General features: G+C 40.4%; 1 protein-coding gene across 2 annotated transcripts in view; it reads right to left on the bottom strand.

Annotated features, from left to right (window-relative positions):
• Positions 1-14,704, bottom strand: part of rasgrf2b (Ras protein-specific guanine nucleotide-releasing factor 2b) — a 41,357-nt gene that overhangs the window by 11,647 nt on the left and 15,006 nt on the right. Inside the window, exons 4-17 of one of the 2 annotated variants that reach the window (XM_071483271.1) lie at positions 11,131-11,220; positions 10,892-11,028; positions 9,595-9,711; positions 9,342-9,421; positions 7,876-8,069; positions 7,596-7,705; positions 7,388-7,506; positions 6,201-6,361; positions 6,026-6,092; positions 5,383-5,519; positions 4,731-4,813; positions 4,111-4,359; positions 2,509-2,601; positions 217-710 (exon numbers count right to left, since the gene is read on the bottom strand). In XM_071483271.1, the coding sequence (XP_071339372.1) occupies positions 217-710; positions 2,509-2,601; positions 4,111-4,359; positions 4,731-4,813; positions 5,383-5,519; positions 6,026-6,092; positions 6,201-6,361; positions 7,388-7,506; positions 7,596-7,705; positions 7,876-8,069; positions 9,342-9,421; positions 9,595-9,711; positions 10,892-11,028; positions 11,131-11,220 (2,131 nt within the window). The remainder of the gene's footprint in view (positions 1-216; positions 711-2,508; positions 2,602-4,110; positions 4,360-4,730; positions 4,814-5,382; positions 5,520-6,025; positions 6,093-6,200; positions 6,362-7,387; positions 7,507-7,595; positions 7,706-7,875; positions 8,070-9,341; positions 9,422-9,594; positions 9,712-10,891; positions 11,029-11,130; positions 11,221-14,704) is intronic. The other variant, XM_071483272.1, reaches the window with a different exon arrangement.

Here is a 14,704-nt window from a genome sequence, read left to right as displayed (position 1 = left end):
TTTTTAAGTTGAAGTTGTGAGGCTGCTTGTGTTTGTAAATTTTAAATTTGAGAACTTTGGCTTTTTTGACTAATGAAAACCAGGGCTTTGTAGAAATGCGTGTTAATATTTCAGCACTATTATAGTATAATATAAACAAAACACAGCCCTTGTGCCCTTATGTTCTGTAGAGTATCAGTGTTTTTGTATTGTATTCATATGGAGGCTGTGACATACCTCTGCGGATGCTCCGTCGCAGTTTCCCACCGAAGGGGTCGATCCTTGGCACCTCCTCTCCCTCTGCAGTCGGGCCGGGACTCTGGTCCGGGGAGGAAGGAACGGGAGGAACTTGGTCTTGTTGTGGCTTGGAGTTGTTGGGTGGGGGAGAAGTGGAGGAGGGAGGCGGAGGAGGAGATGAGGTGGTTGGGGTTGGGGTTTGAGGAGTCGGGGTCTGGGGGGTGTGGGCAGATGTAGGGCTACTGGCAGCAGACTGGGAAGTGTTGTGGTTGACACCGAAGTTTGACAGAGGACTGGTCAGGTCGAGGCCTCCGACCCGGGCAGTGATGGGGGAGTGGAGGGAAAGCTTTCGTGTTCGGACAGGGGAGGAGGTGCGGGATGGGATGGACAGAGGAGGAGGAGAGGAGAACTTGCGGCAGAGACGAGGAGATTTGTCGTTTGTGTGCTCACCACTTCTGTTATTCTGATTGGTGGCAAAGAACAGCTCCAAGGACCTGAAAGGGGGAAAAGCAATGAGTTAGCAAAATAATAGGTTATCAAAAAAAGCAATAAAGAGAGACTTCAGGAAAATGGGGAAAAAGATGAAAAGGAAACATGTTACTGTGGCAGCTCAAAACAAGACCATGCTAGTCTCTATACCCCAAACTGTAAAAGGTTTATTAGCAAATAGATTTTTTTTTTCAAATATTTTTCCTGTATTAGAGATAAATGCTTAGTTTAGGGTCAAAATAAAATGAGACAGTATGTAATCACAATTGATAAAGAAGAGATGAGTAGTGAACAAAAAAAGAAGAGATTTACATAGTAGCCTACTGGGTGAGTTAGGTGCATTTAATAATAAAAATGTGAGGCATTTAGCTGGTTTATTTTTCTAGTGTGACTAACTGTATAATGAGTAGGCATATATATTGCAGTCAGAGGGTATTTGAACAGTGACACAAGTTTTAGTGAGTTGTGTCTGTACTCGAGCGCACTGTGTTGTAAATGAAACAATGTATTTAAGATTACAGCACTGACTTTTTGCTTATATACTTTATATCCACATCAGATGAATAATGTAAATATTTTAGACTTTTGTATAAATGGTTTCAAATGGACAGGAAGTCGTTGGACAAACAGCTGAAGAGCAAGTATTTCCTCAGTCGGTACTGACCAAAACAGAGCTAAAAAAAAAAGATGCTAATGCTGCTTTGTGTTTACTGGAAGTGTAAAAAGCAATCAAGACTTTATGCTTTAAGTTGCTTTTTGACAGTTTAGTCATAAGATAAGATTGACTGAAGTTAGGTGACTGCTTTGACCAGAGGAGAAAATGTTGCTGTTTAGCTCTAAACATGTCTTGAATGTCTTGTTTAATGTTTATGATCACTATACTGCTGCACTGTCATAAAACTGGGTGGTTTATGTATAAAAATGGCTAAACTTGTTCAACCAGTGTGGATGTGAATACCCTCAACACCTGATTCTGTGCCTGAAACAGGAGCATCATAGCCAACAGAAATGAATCCTGTTCATTGGTTAGAATAAAAAAAAGAATCATCTATCTTTTATTGCACATTATATTTGCAAAATTTAAACGCTTTATTCACTAGGCAATGAAGGTGCAAATCTTCTAATCAGCGAGCATTTTAGTTGTCTGTATTTCATGAAGACATTAACACTGCTCAGAGTCATGTGTACAAAGCTACATCAAGGGAGGAGTAATCATGCATAGATTAACACAGCCATCATTTATTCACATAAGCCTGTTATTCAGCAGGAAATAGAACAATTTTCATCCCAGATTGAGAGAGGATGGAGAGAAATAAGAGGATAGGAAGGAAAAATATACATGAAAGGCAGAAAGGAGTAATGCTGAGGAAATTTAAAGCAAGCACCAGAATATGTTCGAGAGAAGGATTCAAAGCAGACTGAAGAGGAATGACACAAAAGATCAATATAAATGCAGAAGGATAAGACCACCCTTGGGGAAGCGATGCTCCAGGAATAAATACATGCTACAGACCAGCTGCAGACTGAAGACTACGAAACATTTTCCCCTCTCCCCTTCCTGCATATGTACCATCAACCTACTGTAAAATGTCTCAAATGGATGAAATTACCCACCCTGTGAGCTGCGGTTATTCATTCTTATAGAGAGATAGATAATAGGAAAAGTCATTAAAAGTCAAAGTAAAGGTGGGAAAGCCATGCATCAGTGAAGTATCAGACCAAGACCAGAGGAAAAGGAAGAATAGGCAGAAAAAGTAGGAAAGAGACAGTAAGATGGAGGACAGAGAGAGAAGAGTTGGTTACTTGGACTGATCCATGGCTATCTTCTTGATCTTCCGGCTGTAGTCGGGACAGATGGATGAGATGGACAGACGGTCAAATGAGTGGTACTGCGCCCTGTAGTTGGAGAGGACACGAAGAGATGGATGACACAGAAAAATGATTAAATGGATGCATGTGATGGTTGGATTGAGACATGAAAATGCCAGTAGGGGATGTGATGGAGATAGAAGATGGTTCGAGGGAGGATGACTGAAGGATGATAAATGAATCTCCTTAAGAAGAGGAAAGGTGTGTTTGAGGAGGAGGAGGAGGGTGTGAGTCAGAGAGCAGCAGCATATGTTCAGTCTCTCAGATATCGACATATATTGACCACATAGGAGAAAAAATCCAGTGCAAGAAGGATTCAGAGAGCTATGTTAACATTTGTGAACCTTTGCAATTCTGCATATGTGTGAGTATGTGTGTGTCCATAACAGCAGTATGCAGAGACTTTCTAACAGAGTCAACCAAGGACACATTTTGGTTCTAGGTTTAAGGATTGAGGCTGAATCTAACCATCTGTGAAATACAGAAAATTGCAGTGCAACTATCTTTGTCAATAGATGGCCGTTAAAAGACATTAAAACTAGTACTATTAACACAGCAGCATCCAAAAACTATAAAGTATTCGAAACAAACTGTGGGAATACATTAGATCTTTTTCATAAACCTGCTATTGTACCGTCTATCTGGAGAAGGCGGGTGTACTAAAAGAACACTTCGGCTACTCATGTGCCCGAGTGGAGGGGCATTAAGGTCAAAAATTAGACGCATCAAATTTGCGTAAAGGTCTAAGAAAGGGGACTTTTCCCACATGCCCACCCCACACTTCCTGCACACTTCTGGTCCCTGCATGAGTCCTTCCTGTTCCCTTCCAGTGAAGGAGGCCACAGGCCATGGTGAGTTAGGCTTTGCATACAAACCTGCCCTGGGGCAAATGCAAAGGCAGAGCTTTTCCAGTTGGAAAGCTAAGTGAGGGAAAGCAAAGGAGGGAATATAAACACACAATTCTGATGCAGCCAGAGCCTAATAAGAAAGAGAGAGCATGGGAAAGAGCAAAGAGAGAGAGAGAGAGAGAGAGAGCGGGAGAGAGACCCCTCATTTGACACAATATATTCCTATGCCTGTGCCAAAAACTTTGTTGGAGCATCTGTTCTGCTGGCCTCCACACACAGGCTGGTATATACTTCAGCCAATATGTATTTAACCTTGTGGACAGAGGTGGAAGCTGCCTGCCAAATCCAAAGCACTGACCCACACCTGACTACCTCATTCACACATTAAAAAAAAAGAAGAAAGAAAGAAAGGAAAATTAATCCTTGTGTGTATTTGTGTTTGTATGAGCACAAAATCATACAAACACAAATATAGATAGACACACGCACACACCCCAAAATTGGCATGGACAATGTTCATTTAATAAAAAAATCAAGATTAGTAAAGGTTGATTCTGTGAAGATTCATGAGACGCCATCACCTCCTTGGAGGCAGTGAATGTGTGCAGTATGTGTGATTTCTCTCTGTAACTGTGTCTGCCCTTGTCTGTTTTTGTGACTGTACATTTGTGTGTTTGCACTGTATAACCTGATAGGTATTGAGGAAAAGGGCTTCTTGTAGATGTCGGCCAGTTTGTCCATGACCACCGTTGCCGTGGTGAAGATCCTGTATGTGTGAAGGAAGGTGTTCAGGAAGTCTATGGAGAGGAAACGCAGGTCGGTCAGCCTCTCCAGCAGCCGCTCCACGCTGGCGTAGCGGATCTGGGGGACCTTGCAGGAGTTGAGCGTCTTGCTGAAGCAAATGTCAACATCATCTTTATGGAGACGCACATCGGATCTGATGGATACACGTACGCACATGTACACACACACACACATAACCGAGCATGGGTGATTGTTTGGGCTGCTAAGCAAGAAAAAGGTTATGAAGGGAACTCAGCGAAAACAAAATGAATACAAAACCCACTTATTTCAAAGAAGGGGGCTAAAAATAAGAGTGAATACCAAAGAATACTATCAAGCACATTTCAGCATCAGCATAAAGAAATATGAAAAAAAGTATAACACATAACACACAACCTAAAAATTTACTATACATCAACACAACTGTAACAATTTTCACTCAGGTATGCTACATTATAAACATATGTTTTGTCACAGCATCATGAAGAGATGGGTTTTTCTCTTCACACATACAAACATACTTACTTGATCATATGAGGCACAGTGACTTTGGAGTTCTCCTCAAATACACTGGTCATCAAACCATTACAGCGGATATTATCTATACACTGCAAGGACAGAGAGAAAAGAGAATAAAAAAATGAGAGAATAAAGTGAGAGAATGACAACATGAGATGGGAAAAGTGGCAATGTTTGCAAATTATTTTCATTTTTATTGGAATTACAGCATTTAAAGCATCTGATTGTTGGATTCTGAAACTTCACAAATCATGTTGCTGGAAAAAATACTGTATCTTTGCTTTGAAATAATCTGTCAGTCACTCATATGTTTATCTGGTGTGCTCCCTTTCAAAACAAATGCAAATAATAGTTTTGAAATGACTTCAAAAGTCTGGTTGAGACAGGGATGGTGTGAAAGAGAAGCTATTTAAAACCATCAGTGTATTTTTTTTTCTCTGTTAAGAATTAATCCAGTCTGACATGGTCATATGGTGCTACTCTGTTTGTCAAATGCTGAGGCAGTGAGCTGAACTCGCCCCTGGAGAACTGCACCCGTGTCTGTGTTTACTTATCACTAAGCCTTCTCAATGCCCAGCGGAGACAGGCTTTTGCTATTTGGAGGTTCTTGTTATTCTGTGTTTGTCTGAGTGTGTGTTTGTGCGACTTCGTGTATTACCTGGCTAATATCACTGGTCCATGCAGCCTTCTCCTGACGTGATGGTGCCAGTAGCACCACAGTGAAGGAAGGTGAGTCCGATGGCTCGACCACAAGCTTAAAGTCCAGCTGACCAAATACCTGACCACCAGCTTTAGCTGTACGATAGAGGGAAAAGAGAGCGCTTTTTACAGTACAACAGACCACTTAATGGTGATAACAGTAAGAAAAAAAATGCACACACAAACACACACACACAGAGGGTTAATTAAGCAGACCCACTATCTCCATTCTACACACCCCTGAGGCTTAAGTGTAAAGGTGTGTGTTGAAGGCAAGTGTGCATATGCATATGATTGTCTCAGCACTTGTGTTAGTGTGCATGCATGTGTGTATGTGTGTGTGGGTGTTTAATCAATTTCCCTATTTGCAAAATGAATCCTCAGGAAAAAAAAATGATGGAGCTGTAATGTTAAAAGATCAAAACCTGACATTTAAAGGGGTGAACATCTGATATTTAAGGGGCAGTAATTTCTGGACACTTATTGTCTGACATCTAATTAACCTCCATGAGTGGTGAAGGGCCTAAATGAGCCAATAAGAGCTGCCTGTGTGTAAACCAACATGCACACTATGCTTCATACAGTAGATGTAGTAAACTTACACTCCTCGTCACTGGCATCTGTTTCCTCTATAAGTGTGCAGTCAATTAGGGACAAAACTCCACCTTGCTGCAAGAGTAATATGCACAACCATTTACTGACATTTCAGCCAAGCATTACTGTTGATTCATGAAACAAATGTCCTCATTGAGGTAACAGAGGTAAAGGTGTTCTCACCTTTAGAAGGTGCAGTTTCCCCCCGGAGCTGCGTGTGCAGACGAGGAAGTGTTTGGTAAAGAGGAAACACTGCCTTTCCCCTTCCTTCTTCAGAGAGAGAGAACCCAAACGGACCTTACTTAGCTTCCCTCGCTCCACTGACGGCAGCTGGATCAGAGAGCCTGAAGAGCAGGAGGGGCACAGGATTACATTACATTTCATTAAGCTGCCACTAAGCTGAGGCTGGCTTTACTAAGCTTTTGCAGAGGCACACACATGCATTTTTAAACATTTAAACATACTTAAAAACACTGCACTGCATGCATGCATTTGGTGTAACTCTAACCCTAACCTGGCATGGCAAAAACTAAATTTTGCATCTTCTTGAGGGAATGCAAAAGCAGACAGGATCAGTAGAAGTTCGAAGTTAGTAGAATGCACTGTCAAAACTGGTGTTGGCGCTTCAACTACAGCAACTTCAATCACAGCAGAAAAATCACAATCTGCTTTTCTGTGCAGTCAGGAGGTAACTTGATGTTTCACTTAGCCGGTATGCTCACTCACTGCTCAGTAATGCCTTATGTCACGTGGAAAATTGGTTTTAATTTTGATAAGACGGATTAATCTGAACAGTTTTTGCACACTGTAGTAATACCTCTAACCACTTGTTCCTTCAGGTCAGTGATGGCAAATGAAATACAATTTATTTAGTGCAATGGAGACAAAGAATGACTTTGCTTTATTAGATTAGGAAGACTGTTTGTTCTGGCACCATGACACCAAGCTAAGACCTGAGTCATCAGAGATAATCCATTTATCTGCACAGTGAAAGAATGAAGACTTTTAGTTGTGGAAGTCTGGCCCTTTCATAAAGGAAACTGCTACACATATATACATGAGATGTGATCAAACGGAATCAGTACAACACTTGATACTGTCCTCTCAGAAAATGACTTCCAGAAGTTACTAACAGATTAGAACAGATTTGTAGAATCACATTTATTCTGGGAAGCTGTCAGACAGCCAAATCTCCCCTGTTGTAGAAAGTATCACAATAGCTGATGTCATGATTCAGTGACTGAGCTCCACCAAAGTACCATGTCTGCAGCCTGTGAGCACAAGTTAGCAGACAGGTGAACGTTACTGTGAAGTAAACCTCCAGAGATTTGCTATCTGATGAGCAGTGCTGGCAGCACATGAAGGCTCACCCTGCCTGATGAAGGTCTGGCTGGTGTCCAGCAGGATGTCACAGCCCTCCACTATCATCCTCTCTATGGCCAGGTTCTTCCGGATGTTCTCCGTGTCACTCACCTCATCATGCATTACCCTGGCCACACACAAACACACCAGTTAGTTGAATATTAAATAATGAGATGTATCATGAAAGTTCATAACTCTTGACAACCAGAGACACACCTGGACAGTTCCTCTAATTTGGACTTGGCAAACTCAAGACTCTTGCGCTCCACGTGCTCATGAGGTGTGTGTGCCAATAATTCATGCAAGGTGATGATGTAGCGGGGAATCTTAAAGGAGGGTAGAGCAATGTGGGGGGGGAAAAAAGGTTATTGAAACACACAAACAATTTATAAAAAATGCAGTTTATATTGATGGCAATAGATGGAGACCAAACGTGGATTGCATTTGTGCTATGGTATGTTTGGAAAACCAATGTGTGCTGGTGCCCAAGCTCTACCTGGAACATGGGGTAGGTGAGGAAGGTCTCGAGCATCCTTCCCTCACAGGCAGCATTGGACTCATACTGTTTCAGCAGCTTGTCAAAGTCTCTGTTCTGCTTACAGTTGGCCAAAACCTGCAGGCTGTACTGATGGTTTCTCACAAACTCCTGATAGATGTTCAGCATGGGCAGTAGGATGTCAAATAGGTCAGCTAAAAACAAAAGGACAGACACATATACAGTACTGTGCAAACATTTAGGCCCTTTAAATGTTTAGATCAGCATTGAAACATCTAAAGGATAATGGTCAAAATAAAGGACATACAGCTTTATTCTCTAGTATAAATTCATTCAGCTCCAAAATGGTTCAGACAAATTACAAGGAAGGAGGTAGTAGAGGGGCTGTGGCCAAGTTAATGTTAGAGGGAAATAGGGAAAGATATTTTACAACTTATAGCTTTTTTGATGTTTGGCTTAGCTGTGACACAAACACTTACTGAGCAAATAGCATCCAATGTAGCAAATGCTATTTCCTAAAGGGGCTATTTGTAATTTTTCTCTGCCGCTGAACGTGGTTTCCTGCCAGGAGTGGGTAATGGTGATTGTTGCTCAGCAAGAGCTTGACAAGAGGTTATAATATGCCCCTCTGAGCATCTTCAGGGCAGATTGGAGGCTATAGTGAATCACAATCAGAAAGTGATGAGATGCCAGCCAGCTGGTTAGAGTGCTCACATCAGTAGAAGTAAAGACAAGAATTAACATTAGTGTTGGTGTCTACCTCTTAAAAACAGCTCTTGGTGAGTAAACAAATTAAGTTTGATGCTGAACTCACAAGATTTTGTCTAGAGTGCTAAGTAAAGAGCTGTTTATGCTAATGCCGGCTATGTTGTAAGTCACTGCAGAGTTATGCCTTCATTGGTATATTGATATCACCACTTGTGCATAGTCTGTGTATATTAAAAGCAGATTATGTTTGAAGCTAAATAGTTTTGATAACAATATTAGTAAGAAAACAATTCATCACAGAAATTGATTTGATGCAAAACATACTGTCGGTCAAAAATCTCCATTCAGCTTCTGCCTGAAGCAGGGAGTCAGATAAGAGTGGCATGTTTAATCACTGGACCATTTTCTTTTTGAATTTGTCACAAGTAATTTGCTACCACGTCTTTCAGCAGTCTGTCTCCTAGGTGACGCTTATCTGTTGATGGCACTTCTGTTTTAGGAGGTGAAATCGTGGGATGCCTTCTGGTCTAAGTGGTCATTGTCTGTCAAGACAATGATAGTGTGTGTTGCAGACTGAGATAGGGAAGTGTGTGTGTGTGTGTGTGTGTGTGTGTTTGAGAGGCAGAAAGACGTCAAGGCTGACGTTTGACCACTGAAAACCTGACCTTGATGTCACTGACTGGCTGCAGAACAAACCTTATGCACACAGAGTGTATTTGTGTGTTCTGTGTGTTGTGTGCGTTCAAGTAACAGCTTACCCAGCACCAGAGTTGGCCAGTTGGCTATCCTCGCCTTTAAGCCTTGGTGGAAAATCTCATGTAGGAACATAATGGTCTCACTGAATGATAAAAAAATGAAAAAAGAGGTTTTATTGTTGTTGTTTTTTCTAAATCCTCAGTATGTATCTCTGCTTGTACCTCCAGCAAAATTAACACTTCAGTGATTCAGTTTAAAGGAGAAATCAGACAAACAGAACATGTTGGATGAACACATTCACACAGACATACGCACCTGTTGAGGAAGATGCTGCTGACGTCGTCATGGCTGATGGGGGGTTTCTTGGAGCTGGCGGCCATCCTCAGAGGTCTGAGGAAACAGTTAACCAGGATGTACAGCTGGTGGACGTACCTGTCGTCACACATACAGACACACACACACACACACACACACACACACACACACACAAAGAAAAACGTTCATATTCATAAAACCATCTGGGTTTATCCTTGCACAGGCTTTAGACTAGCCATGTACAGCAGTCTCCTGGCAGTGTTGTAGGAATTCACATTTTTCTCCTAAACACATATGGGAGCAATTATGTTTAATGAAAACAATATTAATATTTAGTAGTTTGCTTTTAGGTTTTGTAATTTTGTAATATATATTTTATTATTATAATTTTGTTATCTTACAGTAAGATAGTAGAATTTCCTTTTTATTTGTTATAGGAGAGAGTAGTGGATAATTAAGGTCTTACTGTTTGCCCATTACCGTACATACTGTGGGTTTACAAATTACTAATAATCTTTAAGAATTATAATAAGGTATCTTTTGAAGTCACCAGGGGCCTGTTTGACCAACTTTGCATGCAAGTTTGCAATTTGCAACACGAGATAATTTTTACATGTTTTACCAAACAAAATGTGGCGTGAGTATGAGCAGGACTGAAAAAATGATCTGCACTTTGCGAGTAAAAGTCTATACTGATATGTGAAGCCACCACCCGCACTCTCTGTGTGAGCAGTGCTCGCAAATCACTTCTATACAAGAAGCCCCGGGCCTCCGCACTCTATTACTCCTGCATTATCGATATAAATGTATTTAGTCAAATATATTTAACTCATATTTGACTTGTAAGTATATTACAGCACCAGGTCGTATTTAGTCGTCTCAGCTTAATTTGGTCAAGGAAGCTTCAGGAGATTTGGTTTGTCTGAATTAGAGGAGGTGGTTTTGTCTGCCAGTCAGGGTCTGATAATGTGACTGCGATTCAGTTCAATTTCATTTAATTCAATAGAATTTAATTCAATAAAAATGCGGAAAATTCTGATTTGCAGAAATGTCTGGAATTATCTCATACAACAAGAGATATTAACGTTGGCTAATTTTTGTCGTCTCACAGTATTTATCATCGTATCATCCAATCCTAATGCACGGTGTTCACAGTACAACACATCGTGAACAGCATCCTTCTCTGATGTCTACACAGTAAGTGAGAGAACATCATGGACGGCAAAGCTCGACAACAGTGACAACTTTTCTACAGTGGGTGCTGCGGTACCACTCGAGGCATAATGTATTTACATACTCCGTCTCTGCCTCCACCATGTTGAAGACGATCTGGTTCCTCTTCCTCATGCTCTCGGCGTGAGGAGAGCAGATGTAATCCTGAACAATGATCTTCCACTTCCTCCGACAGAGCCAGCCACGCATGAAACTCTGCACCTGAGTAGACACAAACAAGCAAGCTTAGGCAAGAGCGCGTGGAACACACCTGGCATAGCTAAGATTCTACATTATCTGAACAGGTGGAATTGATTTATTTACCTTTTTGATCTTTTTGATATCTGGGTCTTCATTTTCATGGTTGATATGGTAAGGCCGCATTCGCTCCTTGGTTTTGTTCAGAGCGATAATCTTTTAAGAGAAATTAAGCAACAAACAACATGAGCACAATGTGGATGAGTGAATGTGCGTCCAAAAGACTTTACACATTAGGTTACATAAAAATCACATTAAATAGAACCAACAGTCCTCTGAGGTATGAAGCCATAAGGTTATAGTAACGACGACATTATACTCCGAATGGGACTAACCGTCATTTGTTTGAATACTGTGTAGGTGATAGTCATTCAGTGTGTGATCAGTGAACTGTTGGTGTGTTTTCACCAGATAGACATCAGACTTCCTCATCTTTTACAATCTGGTGCCTTCATTCAGAAACAGAGAATGACAGAGACGGGGGAGGGGGGGGGTGGGCTACTATCAGCTGGTGACAGTAAGCAAATTAAGGCTTATATGTGCCTAATCACCTGTAGTGAATTGTAGGGCACTGCAGGGACTGAAGACAAAGTACAATCCACTGCTGCTGAATATGTTCTATTTCTAGCAGAGACCAATCTGCAGAAACCATATGATAACTATGTCAGTTCTTGTATCATTTTCACAGCCATGACATACTCTCGTCAGACAGCAGAGTCACATCAGCCTTTGACATGAGTCATTTAACCGCTGCAAGTAAGAAAAATCAGCCACATTCCACAAAGGTAATGTCATTTTTCCAGGTTTGAAAAGTGAGCCAAACATGAGACATATCACAAAGGGAATAAGCCAGGCTCAAAATGTTATTAAGCTGTGGAAAAAAATCTCACTTCACATTGTAAACCTAATAATAGATAGCACCACTTCTCTGTAAAAAACAGGGATGAATTTCAAACATAGCCGGTAAAAGGTTTTTAAGGCTGGCTGTAGTACTGTATCACTTTAACCTGTTTGTTTTTACCTCCAGGCCTCTTGACAACATCAGTTTATCACGTGACGAGAAGAGCATGAAACATGAAACCAAAGCCATTTTCAGCCATACACTTTCATCTTCATTTTCTTATTCACTAGCACTATCATGCAAATGGCAGCAGAGTGGAACCAGTCTGCCAAGTGTTGACAGTTACAGTGGCTAGTTGGTTTAATTATTCATAAACACGGAGCAACACACACATAAAACAAACAAACAAGAGTATGTTTTAATGAGATGGATCATCAGTTTCACACTGGCTCTCAAAGTCTAATCCTTTTTTCATGAGCAGCCCCATTACACAGGCAGATGTTTCCTAATATAAAATCTCTCTCCATTGCATTTTCATTATGAACCTGGCTCACTGTATCCTGCCAATGAGATATGATCACAGTGTGTAGCAGTGAGCAGTATCTGCCACACTTGTTGCTCCAAGGGAGAATTACAACTAAAAGCAGCGTAACAGAATAATCCATTCAACAGTGTCAAGACAGAAATAGTGTATATGAGCAAAATCTTTATACAAGCGACTATCGACACAGATGAGCAGAGACAGAATTGGAAATGACTTTGGGGGTGAGATTTATGGAGATGTTAGCAGCTGGAGCAATGAGTAAATTGCATCCCCTGGGGCCAAGATCAGAATTCAATTTCAGTCAAACACCTGTACCTGAAGAATAACTCTGTATTGCCGTCTGGTCATCTCTGCAGCACCTAACACGCATAGGAACCACTTCTCATCTGATACAACAGAGACAGTCAATGATGTGGCAAATCACCGCAAACCTTCAATTAGCTGTTACATTTAAAAAAAACTGTCATGGTAATGCTTTATTTTACGACGCAGTTCTGAATAATTTCTTAATAATGTCATAGTTTCTTATTTTCCTATAAAGAATCACTATATTTGCTTCACTGAATACACTTGAATAATCCCAGTTAGACATAGAGAGTCTTTGTGTTAGGTCAGCTGAACATGCAAAAATGGAAAATTTGTCCACAGGTCAGGATATAATTCAACATGAATAAATAATGTTTTGTTTTGTTTTTTTGCCAGAAAACTTTCACAAAAATAGTTTGATAATCATTCAGAAATAACTGACCCATAGAATGAATATTTGCCAAAACAATCACTGCCACCACTGAGTTCTTCTCAAGTAAGTTTAGCACAACTCCTGCAAACACACAAGTTCTCTAACTTAGCACTGAGCAATATGTTTAAAAACAGTGTCATGATACTAATTACAATATTTTTCCAATATCGACATGTATCATGATATGGAAACTAAATGCAAAAATATAAATATAATAACCAAAGTGGTGTTTATGCAATAACTGTGTCCCACTGTGAGACAAGCTTTTCAAATATGTCAAACAAACATGTCAGTAAGTAATTTTACTAGTTTTTGCTTGAAATTATTCATTTGGACACACAAATTTTGTGAAATGAAAACATGTTACAGTCATATCATCTCAGCGCAATTCCGGTGTAAGATAATAAACGATGGTACTGAATGATTGTTCAGCCCTAATCAGGTATACGCTTGTTTCAACAGTTTGAGAGTGTTGTCAGGAACAAAAGTGCTGTAGTGCTTATAGTTTACTTCAGAGAAGATTAGAGCTATTGATCTAATTACAATAAACCAATAATTACCTGCTGTTGTGTGTGTGTGTGCATGAGAAAGAGAGAGAGAGAGAGAGAGAGAGAAAAAGAAAGAGAGAGAAAGAGAATCGTAATTTGTTCTGATTACTGATGTAGTGGTCAGTTGTGTGTTGTGTGTGAATGTCTGATTTATTGTGCTGTGACGGCAGAACAGAAACGTGTTGCATTCGATAAGCGTAATGGTTCAGTGACTGTTTGTAAGGGAACTGATGGGCTGTCTTTATTGAGCGGTGGGCTTCTCCTCCCACGCTCAGAGGAGATTGAGCACCGTTCACTCTTCCACTGCTATGAACACAACTGTAAGAAATCACACTCACACACACACACACACACACACACACACACACACACACACACACACACACACACACATAATGCACACCCATAGGGTATCTATTCATATACACATATTTCTTCTTGGATCACCTTTCACAAGATTCAAGACAGGAGAGTTATCACAGAGCTTTGTGGGCGTGCTGGTGAGTGAGTGAGTTTTTCCTCCCTCCTGTCAGTGAGTGCTTGCTCTTTGTGGGAACTGTCAGGTTTCTCTCTATAATTAAATAAGGTCTCGAACTTACCCTGTAAAGTGCCTTGAGATAATGTGCATTATGAGTTGGTGCTATACAAATAAAATTGAATTGAATTAAATTGAAGTGAGTGAGTGAGTGAGTGAGTGAGTGAGTGAGTGAGTGATGCTTTATAAATGATGCTATACTTCTTAAAGACAAAATTCAAAACTAATTTTCTTAGTTTTAATCCTGCGTCCCTATGTTCAGTTATGTCAAATATATGTCAAACATTTTCTAAAAAGTCCTTCTCTTTTCTCTTCCTGTAAAACTTTATTATATTTTTGATGACTCATCTTGATCTAAATAAATTTTATACAATCAAATATCACTTGTGGTGACTAGCAAAGCCCATAGTAGCAGCTAGCAGAGTGAAACCAT

Source organism: Trachinotus anak, unplaced genomic scaffold (assembly GCF_046630095.1).
Source record: "Trachinotus anak isolate AG129_WGS33_773 ecotype Australia unplaced genomic scaffold, CSIRO_AGI_Tana_v1 ptg000008l, whole genome shotgun sequence".
NCBI classification, from domain to species: domain Eukaryota; kingdom Metazoa; phylum Chordata; class Actinopteri; order Carangiformes; family Carangidae; genus Trachinotus; species Trachinotus anak.
This window is presented reverse-complemented; position numbering and strand designations above follow the sequence as displayed.